General features: G+C 30.5%; 3 protein-coding genes and 3 pseudogenes across 7 annotated transcripts; 3 read left to right on the top strand and 3 right to left on the bottom strand.

Annotated features, from left to right (window-relative positions):
- Positions 1–1,433: 1,433 nt before the first annotated feature.
- LOC149881680 (uncharacterized) lies at positions 1,434–2,965 on the bottom strand (annotated as a pseudogene).
- A 245-nt stretch (positions 2,966–3,210) lies between these two features.
- On the top strand, positions 3,211–5,147 carry LOC149881679 (uncharacterized; annotated as a pseudogene).
- Positions 5,148–6,185: 1,038 nt separating this feature from the next.
- On the bottom strand, positions 6,186–7,652 carry LOC149881678 (uncharacterized; annotated as a pseudogene).
- A 1,077-nt stretch (positions 7,653–8,729) lies between these two features.
- On the top strand, positions 8,730–9,802 carry LOC149881677 (uncharacterized). Its single transcript, XM_090067309.1, has one exon. The coding sequence runs from the start codon at positions 9,093–9,095 to the stop codon at positions 9,597–9,599; it is 507 nt and encodes a 168-aa protein (XP_089923435.1). The 5' UTR covers positions 8,730–9,092; the 3' UTR covers positions 9,600–9,802.
- Positions 9,803–16,250: 6,448 nt separating this feature from the next.
- On the bottom strand, positions 16,251–18,032 carry LOC149881676 (uncharacterized). Its single transcript, XM_090065830.1, has one exon. The coding sequence runs from the start codon at positions 18,030–18,032 to the stop codon at positions 16,251–16,253; it is 1,782 nt and encodes a 593-aa protein (XP_089921956.1).
- Positions 18,033–18,754: 722 nt separating this feature from the next.
- LOC145201756 (uncharacterized) lies at positions 18,755–20,926 on the top strand. Of its 5 annotated transcripts, none has more exons than XR_016445285.1 (5): positions 18,755–19,595; positions 19,675–19,884; positions 19,965–20,140; positions 20,284–20,635; positions 20,809–20,926. XR_016445285.1 is itself a non-coding variant. In XM_090067708.1 (4 exons), exons 3-4 carry the CDS (start codon positions 20,123–20,125, stop codon positions 20,535–20,537), a joined length of 234 nt encoding a protein of 77 aa, XP_089923834.1. In that variant the 5' UTR covers positions 18,755–19,595; positions 19,675–19,884; positions 19,965–20,122; the 3' UTR covers positions 20,538–20,926. The 5 variants fall into 5 exon arrangements, 3 of the variants coding, with proteins under 3 accessions (XP_089923834.1, XP_089923832.1, XP_089923833.1); XR_016445284.1 differs by having other exon boundaries at positions 20,284–20,653; XM_090067708.1 differs by having other exon boundaries at positions 20,322–20,926.
- Positions 20,927–22,936: the final 2,010 nt, after the last annotated feature.

Genomic DNA, 22,936 nt, shown 5'->3' with positions numbered 1-22,936 from the left:
CCTAGAGTATCCCTATAGTAAAAAACCTATATTAAAAAAACAACTTGAGGTCCGTTATATTCTTAAGAGACTGTCACCGTAAAATATTGAGTTGAGTTTCACATCAAACGTCATTAAGCAATCAAAAAACAATGATATATTTAAACATTTTATTTTTAAACAAGTCTTATTTTTTTGTATTTACCAATTTTTAAATAATTGAAAAAAAATACCATCACATTGAGGAAAGGATTGGCAAGTTTCAATACTCGAAAAATCTGTCACTTCTTTATTTATTTCAGTGTCATTTTCCAAATTACTTTTAGAACTATCACTGCTTAACTTTCTTTTCCTTCCGCTTGCTAGCCATTTACCCATATTTAAAATAAGTAAATTTTTTTTAAATCATAACATTTAATGTTGAGTAAATCTACTGTGTACTATATTTTATTTCACCAAAAAAAACTCTAATGATACTTTATCGAAAAAAAAAAACCAATGTCGCTTTTTGTTGCTTGGTAACTTTTTATTTAAAATACAAAAGAAAAGACACAATGTTTTATAATTATCGATTTAGTTTTTGAAATTTCTACCGCAAATTTTTAAATAACAGCTAAGACTTTAGTTCATTTAAATTCTTTAAAATTGTTTTTACAAGTTTATTTATAGGAGGAAAATAAAATAAAATTTCCATTAATTTATTATGTACCGGGATGGCATCCCACCCCAAAATATGCATAAAAAAAAGAGGTGGGATGGTCTTCAAAATTTAAAAAATTTTAACGGGATGGCAACCCGCCCCATCCCGCCTCACTTCGAGCACTGTATATATATATATATATATATATATATATATATATATATATATATATATATATATATATATATATATATATATATATATATATATATATATATATATATATATATATATATATATATATATATATATATGTGAAGAGCTTATTTTCAAAACGCGTTAAGGGATATTTTTGAAAAAATTGCGTTAACTGCCCATTATTATAAAAATAAACAAATACTTTTAAGGTGGTACACCCCCATTCTAAAAAATTTCCTTAAAATAATCAATACAAAATTAAAACTACAATACACAAGTTAAAACAAGTGTGTTGATTTTTTTTTTAAATAAGAAATCTCGATTGCTCAACTTTTGCCTCACTTATTCCATACGATTGCCAAAATATGGGTGTAATTTAAAACAAGATATCTCCAGTTCTAAATATCTTTTAACTCTGAAATTTTCACACTATGTTCCTAAAAGGTACGAAGAGGTTATGAACCAAAATCATGCATTAAAGATGCATAGAACATTTTAAAAATAATTTTCTATATATTTAAGAAAATTTTTAACAAAAAAAGCAAGAAAAAAAGATTTTAAACATACTTATACATCATATTTACTTGTAGTTTTAGTTCATTACCTAAGTCAATTTATAACAAAAACACCCTGAAAATTTCAAGTCAGCATATTGTCCCAAACTGAAAATATTGCGTTTTAAAATTTAGGTATTTGGTAAAAATGACATTTTGAGAAAAACACAAAAAACAAAATAAAAGTTCGTTATATTAGGAAAAGAAGCACGAGCCCAATTAAAAACCTCCACTATTATATTGTGGGTCCTTTTCCAGTTCTTTTTCAATATCTATGTAACCTTTTTTGATGGCTCTAAGCTGTTTTCTCCTTATTTTACCTTTAGCACTTGATTTGTGATTCATTTTTTTAATTCGGTTGCAGTCTAATTTACGAAGTCCTTCCTGCATAAATATACTTGGTTCGATACCTCCAGCACTAATTACTTTTTCAACTGCTGTGATTCAATAATTAAATCCTATAATAGCTGAGTTCATACTAATCATAAGAACTTTTTTCCCAATAAAAAAATCTTTAGGACATCTCTTCCATATTAAGGAATTCAGACTTTCATTGTTATTTTGAGTTTGTCCGTGCAAAAATTTTGATAATAATGTTTCATTTGTCAAATCTGTAAATATCGGCATAAGTACTGCTTTAATTGCTAATGGTAAGCTTAATTTAGTTTTGTATGTTGTTTCACCTGTTACTTTATTACTCTGCCACAAACACCAACTAGTTCTAGTTCGTGGGCAAAATTTGTGTCTCTCTGACTCTTCACTTATGTCACTGTTGTGAAATAAAACAGTCCAAGCACCTTTTTTCATTGCATATAGGTTATTCACATTTTGACGGATAGCCATACCAAAATAATTTTGAAGCGTATTTATGACTTTATCTGTCAGTCGACCTTTTCCATCTATTTTTTTTCGATCTGAAAGAGACTGACCTTTAAGTGTCACTCTAAGGTTACGCGCACGATTTCCAAGTCTCTTTTGGTAATGTCCAACACAATGAAGTCTGTTTATTTCAAAACCTGGATATGGATTACTTGCAACAACATCATTATATGCTGAGCTGCCACCGTCTCCAATATATCCTTCATATCTCAAACCATGCATTTCAATTAACCGTTGAAAAATGGAAACAGCACCAGAAGCTTCCATGGATCCTGATGATTTATTGTGGTTAGCTTCACAAACATGATTTATTTTCCAATTTTGATAACCTGGTGTTGACTTTTTTTTGTTCCAATAACTACAAGCTTTGCAGAACTTAGTTAACAAAATTGAATCAAGACATTTTCCATTCTCTCTTGATATTGCAGTGACAATACCATTTAAAGATTGATGGCCTCTCTTTTGCCAGGTACCATCAACAGAAACCTGGCACAAAATAAACAAGCTGCAGTAAAAAAGAGTTATTGATGTTTATAAGCTTGAGCAAGTCTACATTTTTTGTTTTAAAATGCGTTGCTATGGCGTTGCTACGGACTTCTCAATTTACTATGGCCACAAAACACATAATTGTACACACTTCCTTATTTATTTATTAAAAAAAAAATTAATAATATTGTTCTATGAAAAATTTTGAATTTAAAAAACCAATTTTCAAAAAATTGATTTTTTCTAAAAAATTTCAAAATTAATGGGGATGTACCACCTTAAGTCATGTTAGTAACTATTTTCAAAGACTTCAATATTTTGATTTATTTTTAGCTAAAAAATATTTTTATTTTCAAAACGCGTATGATTTTTTAAATTTATTTTCAAAACGCTGTTTTTTTTTTGGACCAATCATAGCGTGCAGAAAGATAATTTTTCGCAAACGCAATAAACAACTCGAAGAAAAACTTAAAAATGGCTAACTATGATTGTTTGGATGAAAGTGTTGTTTTAGCGTTGAAGTCTCGAAAAAGAAAAAAGCAATGCTCAGCAAGAGAAATGAGAAAGTTATTTCGACATTCAAGTGGAGGAAAAATTCCTTCTATATCGTGTAATCACGTTGCAGGCTTTTGCAAGGTGAGTTTATTTGATTTTATTGAGCTTATTGTTATAAAATTGTTATAATAATCTTTAAATTTATGACAAATTTATTTCAGGCTCGAGATATTACACCAGACAATCTGTTTAAATGTCATTCAGAATTCTATTGTAATACCAACAAAGTGTCACAGGATGCTTCTATATTATCAATACTTAATATAGTTAGTATTAAAAGAGCCAGAGTGAAAAATAATGAGCGAAAAGTTTAGAACTATGAGCATTGAGTACTTTTTATGCATTGAAGGATACAAACTACGAGTTTGCCAAGCTTCATTTTGTTCAGTATTGTGTAAGTTACTTTAGTTTTATTTTAGAACAATTTGCATAATTTATGCATGTATATTTGTTGAAAAAATGTTTTATTGTCAAAAATCAATATTTTATTTATTTTTATAATCTAGCCATAAATCCTGATAGAGTTATACAAATTGCAAGACACTGGTATGAGCATGGAACAACCAGAGCTGAAAATAGAGGAGGAGACAGGAAGAAAGCAGTCTTTTCTGAAATGAAAGAAGCTATTAAAAACCATATTCAGACTTACACATGCAGAGCAAGTCATTATGGTAGAAAAGGTGCTCCTGGGCGTAAATATTTACCTTCTGATTTGAAAACGCATGTACCAACTTTTTTTGGACAAAAATAGTACAACCATTGCTCAAAATGTGGACTACCATTATTATTATGGGATATTTGTAAACCATTACAATTAAGCATTTGGATATCCAGCAACAGATGCATGCCAATTGTTCAAGTTGTTTATGAAAAACCAAAATATTACGGATGACCAAAAGAAAATAAAAACTGCACTTTTCATTCTTCACAGAAAGAAAGCAAGAAAATTTTACAGTTTGCTTAATGATATCCATCCAAATGAGATTACTTTCTGCTTTGACATGATGGAGAATCTTGTACTACCAAAATTATCAATAGGAGAAGCCTACTATTCTCGGCAGCTTTATTTATATGTTCTAGGTATTGTTATTCATAGGGGTAATAAATTTCAGTCTGTTAACGATATTTTTTTTTTTACATGGCTGGAGTGTGAGAATCGAAAAGATTCAAATATGATCTGCTCAGCCGTACAACATCTATTAAAAAATGATCTAATGGATAAGTGTTTGAATGTTTCATCACTTCGGCTGTTTTCTGATTCATGCTATGGGCAGAACAAAAATATAAATATGGCATCTATGCTTCTTGCTTTAAGAAAGCAATGCTTCAAGAAACTGCATATTACACATACGTTTCCAGAACGTGGACACTCATATCTGCCAGCAGATCGTATGTTTGGTCGAGTACAGCTCGATATAAAAAAAAAAGATAAAATTCTTGAGCCTGATGAATACATAAACATACTTAGCCGGCATGGAAAAGTCAAGGTTTATGGGCAAGACTGGTCAGCACTTGACTTCAAATCAGGAGTGAAAAGGTTTGTCAAGAACAAAAAAACATTTAAAATCAGTGAAGCAAAAAAACTCCTTATTTGTTCTGACAAGCTAGAAGTGGTTCCATGCAGTTACCATTCTGAGCCCATATCACACAGTCTCCTTAAAAAAGGAAAGAAATGGGACAATTTCCGACCAAAATATTTGGAATTAAAGAACTGTGTTAAGCTTGCTAAAAAAGATGATGTTTTTCGGCTCCTTTGTCTTGTAGGAGTAGAAAACAGAATACTTGCCATGTATAAAACACTACTCTGTAACGCCACTGAAGATGTTACTAACTTTAGTGAAGAAGACAGTTCATAACTTTATTTATATTTATATATATATATATATATTTTTAAACGGTTTTTTACGTTTTTAATTTGTAATTAATAGCTGATGATTGCCGTAAGGCACGAAACTTTAAGTACTATTAATATGTTGTTTTTCTCCATTTAAATAACAGATATATATATATTGCTCTATTATTATAATATTGAGCACTCTTTTACGCACAAGAGCTTTGTATTATTTTGATATAATACATAACCAATCAATATATATATATATATATATAGAAGATACAGCGAAGGATGACAACTTTGTTGGTACTTAAAGTTTCATATCGGCGTACCGGTGTCACGTTAAATAAGTAGCCCGTTAAAAAAGTAGACAGATAGCTCTGCGCATGCGATAAGCATGCGCAGATATGATGTTAAGTTTCCATTAGGTAGGGTAAACTGACCTATATCTGGCCACATCGTTCTTATTGTTTAAAAGTAAAAATTCCTTTAGTGTTACATAAATGAATAAATTTACACATAAATAGGAATATTTAGGGATGGGTATAATTCAGAAAAGTTTTTAACAAAATCAAACTTGATATGTGTTTAAGCATCAGTTTTTCAGATGCTAGCTAAAAGACTTATTTCTGGCCGCTGACACTTAATTCTGGCCGCTTCTTACCTAATTCTGGCCATCGGCTAGATTTAGGCATAATTTCTTTTCTGAATTACATGTTTTTAAACAGAAAAAAATTCAATTGAAAGAAGAAACATTACATAAGCAAGAAACTGGAACACCAATATTCAAGTTAAAATAAAAACAACAAAATAAAAAAAACAAAATAAAAACAAAAGAATAATATATTGTTAATTTTTTTTCTCCTACAGTTTGGAAGTTTTATGTTTTTTTTCCTCCTGTTTTTTTCTCATTAACATAACATTTTCTTCTCTTTTTTTTCTTTGATTAATTTTTTTTGAACTTCTTTACGTTTGTTATTCAGTGCTTCTTGAGATGTGAGCAAAAAATACTTTGGTTTCAATGCAGTTTTCGTTTTTTTAATGATTTGAGTGGGATATGTTAAAACATCAGAATCTGGATCTCCTGGAAAAGATTGATTTTTAAATGGAAAATTTTGTTGCTAAAGATTGTTGAAATAGAAAAGTCAACATCTGCTTCAATTGATTGATTCAATTGATCAATATTGCATTCTGCTGTTTCACAATGGTCATTAGATACTTGAGGTAGATTGCCTAAAATTTTCAACAGATTCTCGTTATTTTGATAACTGGGTTCTACGTATAAAGAATTAGGCATGTAAGCTTCAGGTGGAATTATATTTGGATTGTATGGATAAATTCCACAAGCTTGAAAACCAGATATAATATTATTTGGGGTAACAGATTCGTTCCAAGCCTGTTTCATCAATCCACAAAAACTTACTCTTGAAACTAGTGTCCCAGGAAAATTACTAATCAAATTTTCACATGCTTTTCTGTAAGCTTTCTTGAGTGGGCCAAATACTGATTGATCACAAGGCTGAAGCCAGTTAGAAGTGTGAGCTGGCAATTCAAAAATATGTATTTTGTTTGCCACAGCTACATCTAATAACTCTACAAAGCTGTGTGAGTCATGGCCATCTAAAATAAGTAATTGAGGTCTGTCAGAACCAATTTTTGGAAGAAATGATTTGGTAAACCAGAGAAATGCTATTCCCTGCTTAGTCCAACCACTATCAGAAACACTCCATGTGCTTCCTTTTGGTGCATTTTCAATTTGAAATCTGTTGAGTGACCTATTTGTTTTTCCTTTAACTATAAAATGTGGTGGAAGAGAGTTACCGATTGCATTGACACAAGCTATAACAGTGATTGTTTCCCGATTACCTGATGTACGACTATGTAGGTACTTTACTCCTTTTTTAGCAATTATTTTTCCAGGGCGATAATCAAACTGGATTCCAGTCTCATCCATATTCCATATATTCTGTGGTTTACTAATCAAATTATTTTCCATTAATACATTTTTAAGAATAGAAAAGTATGTTAAAACTTTACAAGCATTCATACACTGATGTCTAACAGCAGCTGTAACTTCTGGTTGACATAAAGTTATCTGTTTGTGCCTTTTGCACATCTAACCCCACCATTTTTCAGAAGGTGTTCCATTTTTGAATGATTTATTATGCTTTGCAGCAAAGTTTTCAGCATATTTTAGAAACTGAGATCGACCAAATCCTATTCCTAATGCTGCACGATTGCATGCAAAATCAACTATTTTATTTTCTTCTTCATCATTTAGAAGGGTGGGATGACCAGGCTTGGCTCCTAATTCTGTTTTTCCAGAAAGTCTAACCTGCAGAGAACATCTTGGAACACCAAAAGCCTTACATGCTGCACGCTGTGAAAATCCATTTTTTACAGCTTCAATAGCTGATATCATAGCTGCATCACTCCATAAACAGTGTTTTCCACGTTTACTTCTATACAGTTCTTCATTTTTTTTAGAATCTTGTAAATTTTTTCTTATTTTAACTTTCTTTTCCATTCTAATAAGAAATTTCAGAGTTCTATAAAAAACATAAATATTAAACTATAAGACAGTTATTAATATTTAACAAATGTTCTTGCATATAAGTGCACATAGCCATAATATATGTAGGTGCATATACATAACATTCATTACTATACAACAAAATTAAAATATTATTATGCAAAAAAGCATTTAATCAAGACCATGGTCATGTATCAAGGCCTTTATATTGAACTTTATTTATAAAATGGTATTTGTAATGTAATGTTATAAAAATATGTTATTAATCTACTTAAAAAAAAATTTATAGTTGTAAATAATAGTATGTTTATAAAGAATACAAAGTTAAGTTTGGATTATTCTTAAACATTACATAGGCTATATACATAATACAATGCAGTATATATACATTTGTGTCTATACAAACTAACACATGTACATATAACACATAATAATTGCATAACTATATTCATGATCATTGATACACATTAAATAACATAGTTTTCAAAATTACACAAACAAACATACACACATATCTATAAAAAAGTGTGCCATTTTGAAAGCTGTAGATGTTTTATAGTTTAAAAGAATCGTAAACATAAACTTATTTATGGCCAGAATTAGGAATAATCTTTGGCCAGATATAGGACATTCGGTAGAAAATATATTACAATTTTATATATAGAAATTCACATATAAATAGAATTTATACACATTATTCAAAACTAGCAAAATTGCATATACAGTTTTAATAACATTACATTTTAATATTACTTTCAATTCAAGGGATTTACAAACGCAATAATGTTTGAATGTAATTATCAAAACTTTGAAAATATCAAACATCGAGTTTACGGACGCAAGAAATTAATCAAATATTTCCAGCATGTTTTCAAAGCATCAGCATATCTATATATTTTCTTAACTGCACATTTAAAAATTACAAACCTAAAATATCATATCTTATTTCAAAACAGACCAATAAACTATTACATTAAAGCATTTTGATCTTCTGAAAATTGGCCAGAATTAAGACGCGGCCAGATATAGGTCAGTTTACCCTAGGTGAAATCTATCGTTAAATAAGTAGCCTTGTTCTGTTAGGTAAATCTTCAAAGTTACTTAAATTTCAAATTTATAAGTCAAGAATTTAATTTGAAAAATGCCTGTTCATAACTATTCTGTTGAAGATGTTAAACAATATCTCTCTGATGTAAGAATGAAATATTACAAATCAGAGCTTAAATCTTTTTTAAGGTATGCAAAAAATTCAAACTATGTGGTATGTAAACATTACATTATACTTTGTTGAATAAATAATTATTATCATTGAATTAAATCTAAATTTTTACATACTTTAGATGGTAAATTGTATTATGTATAAAGCCTTATTTATCAGAAAATCAAGCATTGTCCACCCAATTGATTTTAAAAGAGCATGATTATTGTCTTAAAATGGCTAAACAATTAATTGAAAAAGATGATTTAAAAATAATTTTAAAAAAATCCAGCAAGAGAAAGCATCCAACTTCTCTAACTGACGCAAGTGTATCTAAATCCAAAAGATTAGTTTGTCCTGCAATTTCTGTAGATAATAATTTTTATTCAACATTATCAGCGTGGTCAGTCATGCTGTGGATAGATGTTTTAAAACATCTATCTTGTTGGCTTGATGATACTTTATTTGATATTGCACAAAGCTTTCTTTCACACCAGTTTCCTGAAGTAGGTGGATTTCAAAGTACTTGGATTTTTAATTCAAAAAACTTTGGTGGTTATACTATTTCTGGAAAGTTTGTTCAGATACTTAATGTTAGAAATACGCATTGGGTTCTAATAAGTAATTTAACATCTGAAAATGGTTTTAATTCTGTTCAGTATTATGATTCACTGTTTACTAAATTTAATAAAGGCACTGTTCCATTACTGGTACACAGTTGCACGATCATTGTTAATAAATGAATGTATTTCTTCTTTGAATGTGGAGGTCATAAGATGTCAAAAGCAAGACAATGGAAATGATTGATGGCTTTATGCTATTGCAAATGCTACTGCTTTATGCAATGGTTTTGATTCAATTTTAATTATCTGGGATAAAATTAGTATGAGGTCTCATTTTCTGCAGTGTATTGAGAGAAAAAAAACGGAGATATTTCCTTACATTTCTTTATCATACGGTAAAAAAGTATGCTCATTATCATTTCAATGTGATAATTTCTGTCACTGCAATAATAATTTTTTTAAAAACCTTAATAAAAGTTAGATATTTGGTTTATTAATTTTTGTTTTGTGAGCATAATGACTTGAAATCTTTTTGTTAAATACATAAAAATATTTTCTTAACAAAAACTTATTTTAAACAAAAACTAATTTTAAGTGTCTTTGATTGATTCGGTTTTAGATTAGAGTTATTAGTAGAAATACAACAAGTAGAGTTACAAGTTGTAGTTATAAGTTAGAGTTAGAACTAGAGTTATAGTAGTAAAGATGGAACTAGACTAGAGTTTACACAATTTTATATTAGAGTTTATTGTCACTTTAGATTGCCTGATTACATTTCAGGTTACAAGTACTTTTTTTAAATTTAAACATAATTGTCTTTTTTATTTGTTTCATCTGTCAATTTATTATAATTATCTGGTAAAAAATTCTGATTATAGTTATAATGAAAACTTTCTTCTTCTTTTTTTTTTTTTTTTTTTTGAGTTTTAGGTACGACAACTTAAGCTCTTATGGCTAGGAGTAATTAAAGAAAAAGATTCCAAGTATATTTGATAGGTAAACCTCGATCCCTGTTGTTTATTTGAGAAGGCAAACAACCGACAATCTAGGAGAGGTATATTTAAATGGACACAAGTTTAATAACAATACAAAGTTGAATGTAAATTTTTTTTGGAAAATAAATTTTTAACAATTTAATGTTATCATGTCTTTTTTTTACATTTCTCATTTTGTTTCCTCGTAATTGTAATCTACATGTTTTAATCGCTTACACATTATCCCATGTAAGTGTGTTTGGACGGTTTAATTTGGATAATGCTGGTTTTTATTTGTAACGTTATGGAAGGTTTAAGATCATATTTAGATCAAAACCTAGAACTCGTTAAATTTCAAACCCTTAACTCGTTTTTCAGATCAGAAATAGCTTCCTAGGTTTATTCAGTGTTTATTAATAGACTTTAAACTTTTTACACTTATACGAAAATTTTCATCAGCAGAAAATTTATAGATTAAGCTGCTTTTTTAAAGATTTTTTTAATTAAAATAACTCTTAGAAATACTATTACATTAACAGATAACATTACTTATCCAGGAGGCACCGTGTGGGGTGCGCGCCAGATAACAAAATACAAACTTATTGTAACATTTATATCACAATCTATAAACATAAGACACAATGCAATATATGATCGTTAATCAAGGGAAGTGCGGCGCTCCTAATTTAGGAATTTTCATTTATCGTATTGTTACGTTAAATATGTTTGCAAATATTAAGTTCTTATAAGATTATTTTTAAAGTCATATATATTTCAATAAGGATTTTATAAAACTTTAACTTAATCTTAACTTAACTTAAAATTTAAAACTAAGTTTAAAATTACGTTTGGTGTTAAAAATATTGTCTAGATTGCTCATTTTGTCTACTTTTTTAACGGGATACTTATTTAACGCCTATAATGGCGTTAAATGAGTATACGTAAACTAACGCATGCGCAAATATAACATTTTGTCTACTTTTTTAACGGGATACTTATTTAACGCCGTTAAATAAGTTTTTATTTAAGATCATATTTAGATCGTTAAATAATAATTTAGGCGTTAAATAAGTTTTTCGTAAATTAACGCATGCGCAGATACAACATTTTGTCTACTTTTTTAACGGGCTACTTATTTAACGTGACACCGGCAATCATCAGCCAAAATACATAATGAAAAAAACGTTACAAAAAGAAAACATTAAAGAAAAAACGAAAAAACTGTTAAAAATGTCGTTAAAAAAGGATTGTTCTTATTAATGGCTTCAAATTAGTCTTTACTGTCAAATGACGCAAGCATGCATTTATTCATATGCCTACACTTACTAGCTCTTGCTTTTTATTTAACAAATTTGCGCCTCTATAGATGGCAATTTCAGTTTTTTCATTTAAACATAGGCGCATCTTCTTGTGCTTGGTTGATAAGGCTGGCATTTCCTGATTATACTCCATTTAATAAAAGGTTTTCCGTTTTTCTCTTTTATTCGCCACACTTCCTTGGATAGTTCGGTGTCGTTTTTGTTTCTTACAGTATTGAACGACTTAATGTGGTTTGCATAACGTAATTTAAAAGGTGGTTCACTTATGCCAATATATATTTTATCTAAATAGTTCGGAAGGTCTGAAGAAATAACATCTTTGTAAAATATGTTTTCTGTTAGGCAAAGTTGATTTAGGGGACAATGCAACCTGTTGATACAATTGCAGGATTTCTTATTTTGATCTTCAATATCTTCGATGACTTTTTGGTTATGCCAGTTAATTATAGATTTTAAATTCGGCATGCAGCTGTAACTGACTTTCAAAGTGTTTCTATTGAATATTTTGTTCAAAATATGCTTAGATGGAAAATGTTTGTCTACCAAATCAAGAAATGATTTGCCAACTTTTGTGATGACATTTTTGCTAAATGGTGGGTTTAACCATATAATGTTACGCTTTCGATTATACTTCTTTCTGTTATTATTAGGAGTATTGTTATAATTTAATTTATAACTATATCCTGCTTTATTTAATGCCTCCTCATAACACTTAATCGCTTTGCTGAATATTTTCTCACTGGATGAAAGTCTTGATAATCTCGTTCCAATGAAATGGGTATTTGCTTAATAATATTCGGAGGATGGTTTGATTCCTTATGAATATAGTTTATTTGATTCCCTGGCTTGCAATAGGGTTGGTAAGTAGAATCGTTTAAGTTCAAAGTAATATCTAGGTAGTTAACGATTTTAAGATTGCATTTAATGGTAATGTTTAATCCATATTCTTTAAGCATTTTTGTGATTGTTTTCTTGACTTTTTCCAATTCTGAGCCACTTAGATTTTCGAAAACCGCCAAACCATCGTCTCTATAAATACCTATAAAATTTTTATTATAAACAGATGATAGCTTGGTGGCACCAGTAATTATTGGAATAACTTCAGCCCCGTCAAATGCCCCCATTGTTACATCAAATAAACCGCATCCTTTTTTCATCCATGTCTCATTTCTATGAAACAGAAGAGATTTTCTAGAGTGGTACACTATTCTTTTTTCTTCAGCTGTAATACAAACGAATTTCTCAGCAAAGGACATCACTATTCTCAACAGTTCTTCACTAATTGTTGGATAAAAATCGTTAATATCAAAAACGACGAATTTCTGCAGCTTCTTATTCGGAATGCTTTTAAACCAATCTATTACGTTCTGCGTGTTTTTCCATTGATTTAGATTCAACGTGCCCCTTATATTATTGTTTATTTTGTCTAAAATAGATTTGCTTATTTTTCCCAACTCGTTTTTTGCAGGATTTATTAACCGTACGCTAGGATTATTTACAAAATTCTCTTTGTGATCTTTAAGTGTTATAAAAGCGCTAGTTTCACCATTGATATGCATCTTGTTTAATTCGGTTGTGCCTGCCATGATTTCCTTACCTTCGGCATTTATTCTGTTCTTAACATTATTATTAACTTTTTTATAACTTGTTGTAATGGAGTTAGTTATCAGCTTTTTGTACTCATCTTTCTTTAATCTGTACAAATTAGATGACTTGTCTGCATGTGTCATTGTAAGCGTCGAATTCCTCATGTTTTTTATGTCCCTTTTTATGCTTTGTTGGAATGTGCTGCGTACTTTTCTAAATTTAATGTTTTTCACTACTTCAACTAATTCGTTTTCAAAAGCAACCATTTCTTTCACTTATGGTGGACATTTGAATGTTTTTAGACCATGCCATTCTTCTTCTTTTTGTTCTTTTTTGCCGAAGATAAGGAAATCATGGCAGGCACAACCGAATTAAACAAGATGCATATCAATGGTGAAACTAGCGCTTTTATAACACTTAAAGATCACTGTTGTAAACCATAATAAAAAAAGTCTTTTATGTATTTTTTGGCTTTTATCAAATATAAGAAAAGGGCTATACAAGAACCACAAACATTTATCGTATATAAGATAGCGTAACTAATAACCGTATGTATAATAGGTTTTATAAATAGCGTTACTAATAACTGTAATATTCAGAAGACGTCAGAAATATTCAGAAGTGACGTCATGAATGTTATAATACATTATTACTTAAATTATAACAGTCTTCTCCACGTTAGGAAAGTTTTAGGGCGCGCCCTAAAAAATTTAATAAACCTATTTTTTTTTTTTTTAATAAAAAGATTTCAAATAGTTATAAAAACAATCGTTTCCTTTTAAAAATAAAATTCGTTATTTTGCTACAACAACTACTAAATATTTTTCATTCATGAAAATTTTCAAAAAATTTAACACTAAGAGAAATATCCAAAGAAGGAAAATGCATCTTATACTTTTCCGACGAAAATTTATTGCAAAAAACACGTAAATTGGATACCAAAAACTATTAAAGTAAATCATTTGGAATAATTAGGAATAACTTTCCGGAATTGAAAATTTACGCGGTTCAAGTTAGAAAGTATACAATAAGAAGAAAAATGCACTCACAATACGTTAAGTCTATACTCTCCGCCCGGGCGGAGAGTATAGACTTAACCTCTGATATTATACTAGGAAAGAAAGTAGTCGTCGAGATACTTTGGCCTCTTCGTATCGCGTCCTGTTCTTGAGGGTATGTTATTAAGATTCTCGGGAGTAGTAACTTTCTGTATAGGCTGACTAGGTACCGCTGTTGTAGGTAACTGATTACAAGGGATACTTACTATAATTGAATTCTCAACTAATGAGTTTGAAGTTACCTCGTTGGTTTCGTTTAATTCTTCTTGGTTTCTGTTTATGGAATTGTTGGTATTGTTGCTAATGATCATCTGTTCAATGTTCAAATCACCGGATTGTTGTTGGACTGATTCTGTTGGGGGATTTAGGTCTTCTAGTGGGGCGAGGTCGTTTGTTGAAAGAGTATCAATTTTTCCATTTTGAAATTTTATTCGAGCGTAGTGGGGCGATATTGTTTCTAGCAGTTGAACTCTGTCAACGAGTGGATCTCCTTTCATTCGTACCTGACGTCTGTAAAGGATTGTGGCATCCTGTTCTGTTAAGAAGTTAGGTAAAACAGTGCCTATTATTGACGAGCGTTGAAAGTTCATCATCCTCTGATAGGGTGTTTCGTTAGTGACGGTACACAAAAGTCCTCTTATGGAGGACAAAGCCATTTGCAATACTTTTTCCCATTTCTCTTTTCCTAGACTTAAGGTTTTCAGAGCTAGACTAACAGCTTTTAGTATTGTTCCGTTTATTCGTTCTTACTGACCATTGCCTTGGGGATGGTAAGGAGTGGTTCTAGTTTTAATTACTCCGTTCTTTTCAAGAAAAACTTTGATTTTTAAGCTTTCGAACTGAGTTCCACGATCTGTATGAATAGATGATGGTGCACCAAATAATGAAAAGAGGCTGAGAAGGTGTCGTATAACAGAGTCAGCTGATATGTCTTGACAGGGGAATGCAAATGGGTAGCGTGAGTACTCGTCCACCACCACGAGGATGTATTTGTTTGCTGTAGTGGATTTTAAAGGTCCAATAAAGTCCATCGATAAGCGTTCCCAAGGCCTTGTTGCCTTGAGACAACCTGTGGGTGGTTTGTAAAAACGTGGTTTGAGCTCATTGGAAGTTGTACATTGGTTTGTCAATTGTTTGATTTCTGTGGTGGAGTATGGTAGATTTCTGGTTTTGTAGTAATGTATCATTCTTGTAACTTCAGGATGGCATAGCTGGGAAAGGATACTGTAAAACGCTTTAGTGTTATTTACAGTCGAGCAACATCTTGAAAGGGCATCTGCTACAATGTTTTGGTTCCCTGGCCTGTAAGAGATTGTATAATTAATATCAGCTAGTTCTAAACGCCATCCTGTTAATTTTTCATTTTTGATTTTTGTTGCACTCTGTTTATTAAAAATAAGGGAAATGGATCTTTGGTCGGTTATTATATTAATATAGGGTACTGAGTTAATCAAATGCCTCCATCTTCTACAGCATTCCTCTATGGCAGCCGCTTCTTTTTCCACTATCGCATGATTCCTTTCGGCATTAGTTAATGTCCGTGAAAAGAAGGCAACGGGTCTGCCAAGTTGTAATAGTGTTCCTCCGAGTGCTGAGTCGGAGGCATCAGTTTCTATTGTTAATGAAACTTTTAAATTAGGGGAGGCTAGACAAGCTTCTACAAGTTTATTTTTGAGTATTTTTATTGCTTCTTTAGCATGTGGAGTTAAACCCTTTGTTGGAAAATTGTCTCTTGCTTGGGTAAGTGGGAGAGTTAATGCTGTGCAATTGTGTATCCACTTAGCGTAATAAGCAAGTAAACCTATTATTCGGTTTAGCTCTTTTAACGATCTTGGCTCAGGCATATTTATCAGTGCTTCGTATCTTTTTGGGTCTGGCTTTATAGTTCCATTTTCAATAATATGGCCTAAGAATTCGATATGATTTTTTTTTTAAATTTCTCTTTTCTTCGTTTATCTCAATGTTGGCGATTTTAGCTGCGTGTAGAAAGCGACTAAGATTTTTATCGTGTTCTTGGGCATCTTTTCCACCGATAATTATATCGTCGAGATAAGCGTATGTGTTTTCAAGTTTATTATCCTGAATGAATTCATCCATTACTCTTTGAAAGATTGGTACCGCGTTTGTACATCCAAAGGGTAAGCGTTTGAACTCATATAATTTGCCGTTAGCTTCAAATGCGGTTAGTTTGTAATCTTCGGGTCGTATTCTCACTTGATGATACGCCGATTTGAGATCAATTGTGCTAAAAATTTTATGGACTGCTATTTTAAGTATTAAGTCATCGATTCGTGGTGTAGGATATGAATCGAGCGGAGTGTGTAAATTAATTGTATTAGAATAATCGATCACGAGGCGATTTTTATTTCCTGTTAATACTACAAAACATTGAGCTCGCCAAGGGCTGCGGCTTACTTGAATTATATCTTTTTTTAGTAAGCGGTTTATTTCATCTGTTATGGCGGAGATATCTTTGGGAATACGTCGTGAGGTTGTAGCTATTGGTTTTATTTTGTTAATATCGATTCCAGGTATTAAGGCGTATGTTGAACATTTCATACTTTTTGTTGCTAAACAGAATTTTAGAGGCTCTTTGTTTCCTTTAAAATTGATGGTCATTGAGGAATGACATGTTAACACGTCCATTCCAATAATTACTGGTGCCACCAAGTTGTCCACAACGAGGAATTGTACTTTTAGTTTTTCGCTAGCCAGTAATAATGAACCATGGAAGATACCTTTAACTTTTAATGTCGAGTTATCTGCTAGTGATACCTTTGAGGTAGATTGAGTATCGTATGAAAATTTCAATTGTCGAAGAAGTTTTGATGTAATGAAAGTTTTGTCGGACCCAGTATCTAACAGTGCATATGTTAGATTTTCGTTTATGGTGACGTTAATTAGTCTATCAGGTGAGTCAATTGCTGCTATGACCGTAGATATTATTGTGTTATCATCCTTTTCGTTATATTCTTTAACAACTGCTGCTTTGGTGTAAGTTTTGTTTTCTTTCTTAGAAAGACAGACAGTTGCCCAGTGGCCCTTTCTATGACAATGTGTACATGTAGAGTTTCGTGCAGGGCATTCGGTTTTTGGATGTGGATCATTACCGCACCAAAAACAGGGAGTTTTGGTAAGATTATGACTTGCTGCAAAAGTCGGTAGCGTGGTAGTAGCTGTTATAGTTGTTGTCAAATTAAGGGCATCTTCGGTAGCCAATTCCATCGTAAGAGCTGTAGCTTCAAGCAGTCGTTGACGAATAGAAGGTGAGTGAATACCAGCTATAAAAGCGTCACATATTAGTAGGTTACTATGTTGCTCTGCTGTCAGAGGTTCTGTTGGACATTTTCTGGAAAATTGTTTTAAGTTACTCATAAAGCTTTCAATCGATTCTCCTTCTTTTTGTTTAAAAGAGCGAAGTTTATGGGGCATCATGATCGCTGTCGATCGTTTTTGATACTTGTTATTAAGAATTTTGATTGCATCGTCGTATGATGTAACATCCTGAATTATCGTAAAAGCCTTCACTCCGCATAGAACGAATAAGACTTGAAGTTTACAATCCTCTGGGATTTCGGCTTTATCTAGGTAAATTGATAGCATTTTTTTCCAGTATATATAGTCTTCTTCGTTTGGTTCGTCGCACAGTACTTTTTTGAATATTTTGGCATCCATACTGATTTATATTTATATATAATAAAGCTTATATTTGATAAAATTGTTGTAAACCATAATAAAAAAGTCTTTCATGTATATTTTGGCTTTTATCAAATATAAGAAAAGGGCTATACAAGAACCACAAACATTTAAAGAGAATTTTGTAAATAATCCTAGCGTACGGTTAATAAATCCTGCAAAAAACGAGTTGGGAAAAATAAGCAAATCTATTTTAGACAAAATAAACAATAATATAAGGGGCACGTTGAATCTAAATCAATGGAAAAACACGCAGAACGTAATAGATTGGTTTAAAAGCATTCCGAATAAGAAGCTGCAGAAATTCGTCGTTTTTGATATTAACGATTTTTATCCAACAATTAGTGAAGAACTGTTGAGAATAGTGATGTCCTTTGCTGAGAAATTCGTTTGTATTACAGCTGAAGAAAAAAGAATAGTGTACCACTCTAGAAAATCTCTTCTGTTTCATAGAAATGAGACATGGATGAAAAAAGGATGCGGTTTATTTGATGTAACAATGGGGGCATTTGACGGGGCTGAAGTTATTCCAATAATTACTGGTGCCACCAAGCTATCATCTGTTTATAATAAAAATTTTATAGGTATTTATAGAGACGATGGTTTGGCGGTTTTCGAAAATCTAAGTGGCTCAGAATTGGAAAAAGTCAAGAAAACAATCACAAAAATGCTTAAAGAATATGGATTAAACATTACCATTAAACACTGCAAATCTAAAGGGTTCTTGAAGGTTCTGCGGCTGTTCTTCAAAGAACCTAAAGGTTCTTAGAGTCGACTTAAAGAACCCGTGGGTTCTTCACGTACCTAAATGGTTCTTTGTAGAACCGCCTACTTTTTTAATGGAAGTTTAAAGAACCTTTAAGGTTCTTCGCATTAATTGTTAGAGTAAATATCTTAAGTTTCCTCTAAAGGTTCTTTAGAAACTCTTTTCATCTTTTTTAAGACGCCATTTTGTTTTTTTACTCAGCGTGTTAGTTGATTATAACGTGGAATCTTATAAACTTGACTAAACATGAATTCTGAAAAAAAAAGGTGATATACTGCCAATGGTTAATAGCTGCCATACGATTTTATTTTATCAATTAGTAAAATTAATTTAGGATACAATATGAATTTCAGATTCTACACAATGATCCCAATATTATATTTAAAACGTAATTTAGAATAATAGTAATCATTTGCATCATATTGTCGTATAAGTTAGATCAAATTTAAAACTACAATTATTTTTGAATTTTCAGTTCAAATTTGGAATGTAAAATATATGTAAATGTATGTATGTATGTTATATGTATATAATGTATGTATATAATATACGTATATATAAATCTTAATGCTGATGTCAAATAAATTTACTTGTAATGGCAGCCTACGCTATTGGAAAGTCTAAAAAATAAGTTCAAGAAGGAAAGAGCCTTTTTAATTAATGTTGAGACTGTTGCTATCCATAAAAGCAAATTTGGGAATCCAGCTGGAGAATGCAAGTGCACAGAAGATTGTCTTGAGAATGATCAAGCTTCTAGTAGGACAGATGGAGACTTGGTAAAAATTAAGTTTATCTGTTTTGGGATAAAATAGTAAAAAAAAGATTTAATAATTATTGAAAAATAAATTTCTTTAGCCACATTCTCTGCCTATTGGTGAGGATGATGCAGCTGTAGCAAAACATCATCAGGATATGATAATTGAATACCGTAATCTTTGTCCAGATATGAATATGCTGATTGATTGTCAGCAACATAGTTTGTTTATGTGAGCAAAGGATTTCGATGGACGTCTTTGCACAATTGATCTAAAAGCTAAATACCCATTGCTCTGCTCTGCTCAATCGGTAGGCTTTTAACTATTCTCTTGATTTTATTTTTTGTGTGTTCCAACTTAAAAATAATCTTTATAATAATGATGTTAAAGCTTCTTAGTGAAAATGAAACTGAGATACTGAAAAGATCTCGATAAAGAACTTCATCAACAGATGGAGGGTATGGAAGATAAAATCTTAAGCTTGGTTAAATTAAAGTGTAAAGACAATTTTATTTCTGAAATTTTTGCTGAAATTGAGTGTGAAATTAATGAAAGCACTAAGAGAGGTAATAAATTTTGTGTAATACAAGAGATTTCTGTTTTCCAAAAAAATTATTGCTAAAAATTTTTATGTTTTTTTCTGTTAAATATTGTTTTATAATTTGATTCTGTCTTATGTTTCTATTGTAATTTTTTTTTACTATTACAGATGCTACATTCAATAGAGCAATTCTTTTATTTCCACAGCTATTCAAAGAATCTGTTGAAACCTTGGTTACATTTGATGACACTCCAAAACAGAATACACCAACTATTGCAATCCCTCAAGCTCAAAGGTTGACATCAAAATTTTGTAGAGTTATCTTAGATAGCCAAGAAATAGTTGAACATTATAATAATGTTGATATCTCATTAGCGGTGACTTGTATATTTGCCTCTTATTTTATTTACGATATACAGTAAATAAAAAAAGAGTCCTGTTCAGTTGAAAAACACATTTTTTTGAACACATCATATTTGGTGTATCAAATAAAGAAGTCCCTGTAACAATTCACAGGATGGTAAATACTTTGTGCAAGGTTATTGATTTATTTTAAACTTATTTTATATCGAAATCTTAACTTCAACTGCCTAACATAATTTTCAAATTGTAACATTTATAAAGCAAGAGAGAGAGATTTATTAGAAAATGAGTAAAATTTCACCTTTTATATACCGTCTATTGTTTGTTTAGGTTTAGCTAATTCTACGAAGGGAGGCAATAGAAACGTTTAAAATAAAGCAACTTTTAAATTTATTTTGTCCAAAAGTCTTGTAATTTTTTATTGCTTATAATACATGCTTTTTGTTAATCTATTCGTTGTTTAATTCATCATTTTGCATAACAAGTAAATGGTAAAATGTTAAATCATTTTTATCACTTGATATAAACTTTTTGGAAGAACATGGATTAATTTGTTTGAAAAAATAATAAGTTTTAATAAAATTGTTAGGCTAAAAAATTATCCGAAAATTCAATAATAATTATTAATTATGGTTTTTTTTTTTAAAAAAAAAAAATTCAAAGATTTGTCTAGTGAACATTTTTTCAGTCAGATGTCTTGAATCTGGAATAGTTCTTCAAAAACAGTTCTTTGAAGAACCTTTACAAATAGTTTTTCTTTTAAAAAAAGGTTCTCTTTAGGGTTCTTTGAAGAACCTATCCGGATGATTTATCGGAACTATCAAGAACTCTTAGGTTCTTCGAAAAACGGTTTAGGGTTCTTTAAAGAACCTTATCGTAAGGTTCTTCCGAAGAACCCGTACAAAGGGTTCTTTGAAGAACCTCTACGGGTGCTCCCTCAGCACCAACGTCAAGAACCCTCAAAGGTTCTTCAGAGAACCATTCGGCTTTTGAGTGAATGCAATCTTAAAATCGTTAACTACCTAGATATTACTTTGAACTTAAACGATTCTACTTACCAACCCTATTGCAAGCCAGGGAATCAAATAAACTATATTCATAAGGAATCAAACCATCCTCCGAATATTATTAAGCAAATACCCATTTCATTGGAACGAGATTATCAAGACTTTCATCCAGTGAGAAAATATTCAGCAAAGCGATTAAGTGTTATGAGGAGGCATTAAATAAAGCAGGATATAGTTATAAATTAAATTATAACAATACTCCTAATAATAACAGAAAGAAGTATAATCGAAAGCGTAACATTATATGGTTAAACCCACCATTTAGCAAAAATGTCATCACAAAAGTTGGCAAATCATTTCTTGATTTGGTAGACAAACATTTTCCATCTAAGCATATTTTGAACAAAATATTCAATAGAAACACTTTGAAAGTCAGGTACAGCTGATTATTATGATTATGATTATACAAAATTGACTTTTATATCATTAACAATTCAATAACAGAGTTACTGCTAATAAAAATGATAATAAAAATAATTACACTTGCCTGCCGAATAAACGGGGTTTAATTTCATGAACCCAAACATTGAATAAACAATTATTTTTATGACATATAACATAAACTAGGAATGGCATAAGAATTGAACAATAAAACCCAGTTTTAAAAATGTTAAAAGTAAACAAATTTCTTACCATAACTGTGCTAAATTTCTTTTTCTAAACTGTTAGCTTATGACTAATATAGTAAATTTCAAATCATGAAACTTTACTAAATTAAAACCATTTTTCAACAGTAGGAAAACTAAAATAAACTAGTAGAATAGTTACAAAATGTAGAACTGATAAAAGAAACTTTTGATAAAAATCTAGTTTCAATGGAACTATCCAAATTTTGCTTCTAATATGATTTTTAAACAGAAACTTAGAAATATATAAAGTAACCATCTAGTTTAACTTCTAAAAACATCTGCGTCATGCACATTATATTGCAATTATAACACAATTGTATTACAACTCACTATTAAAAATAATTATTAATACTATGATATAATAAATTTGTGTTTTCATCAGTTCTTCGAAATTTGGTAACATCAGTTTGAGAAAAAATAATTGGATGGTTTGAATAAAAATCTGCATTTGTATAATAATTCGATACTGGTCAAATATCTAAAGTATTCTGACAAAGATTCGTTTCCAATTAATGATATAGAACAAGCATTAAATAAACAGTTTCCGTTTGGAGAAGTTCTAATAAAAAAACAAAAAATTAACATGAGCGAGGTAACAAAATTTAATAATGTTATGCCACAAAATAATTATTACATAATTTTAAGTCATAAAATTACTTACTGGTAAATCATTTACTAAATGTAATTTTGGTATTATTCAAACATAAAATAAGTTATAACATAATTGATTATTTTCTCCTTGAAATATGATATAAATATATT

The sequence above is a fragment of the Hydra viridissima genome, unplaced genomic scaffold (assembly GCF_058129835.1).
Source record: "Hydra viridissima isolate aposymbiotic clone 2 unplaced genomic scaffold, HvirCarnegie_v1 scaffold_11, whole genome shotgun sequence".
Taxonomy (NCBI): domain Eukaryota; kingdom Metazoa; phylum Cnidaria; class Hydrozoa; order Anthoathecata; family Hydridae; genus Hydra; species Hydra viridissima.
The sequence above is the reverse complement of the archived record's forward strand: the minus strand, read 5'-3'. Positions and strand labels throughout refer to the sequence as shown.

Bases quoted from the DNA above. Each gene is read 5' to 3' on its own strand.
- LOC149881677 (XM_090067309.1), top strand. From the start codon at position 9,093: ATGGCTAAACAATTAATTGAAAAAGATGATTTAAAAATAATTTTAAAA.
- LOC149881676 (XM_090065830.1), bottom strand. From the start codon at position 18,032: ATGGATGCCAAAATATTCAAAAAAGTACTGTGCGACGAACCAAACGAA.
- LOC145201756 (XM_090067706.1), top strand. From the start codon at position 20,026: ATGGAGGGTATGGAAGATAAAATCTTAAGCTTGGTTAAATTAAAGTGT. The intron at 20,141-20,283 runs GTAATAAATTTT...TTACTATTACAG, and splicing joins TAATGAAAGCACTAAGAGAG to ATGCTACATTCAATAGAGCA.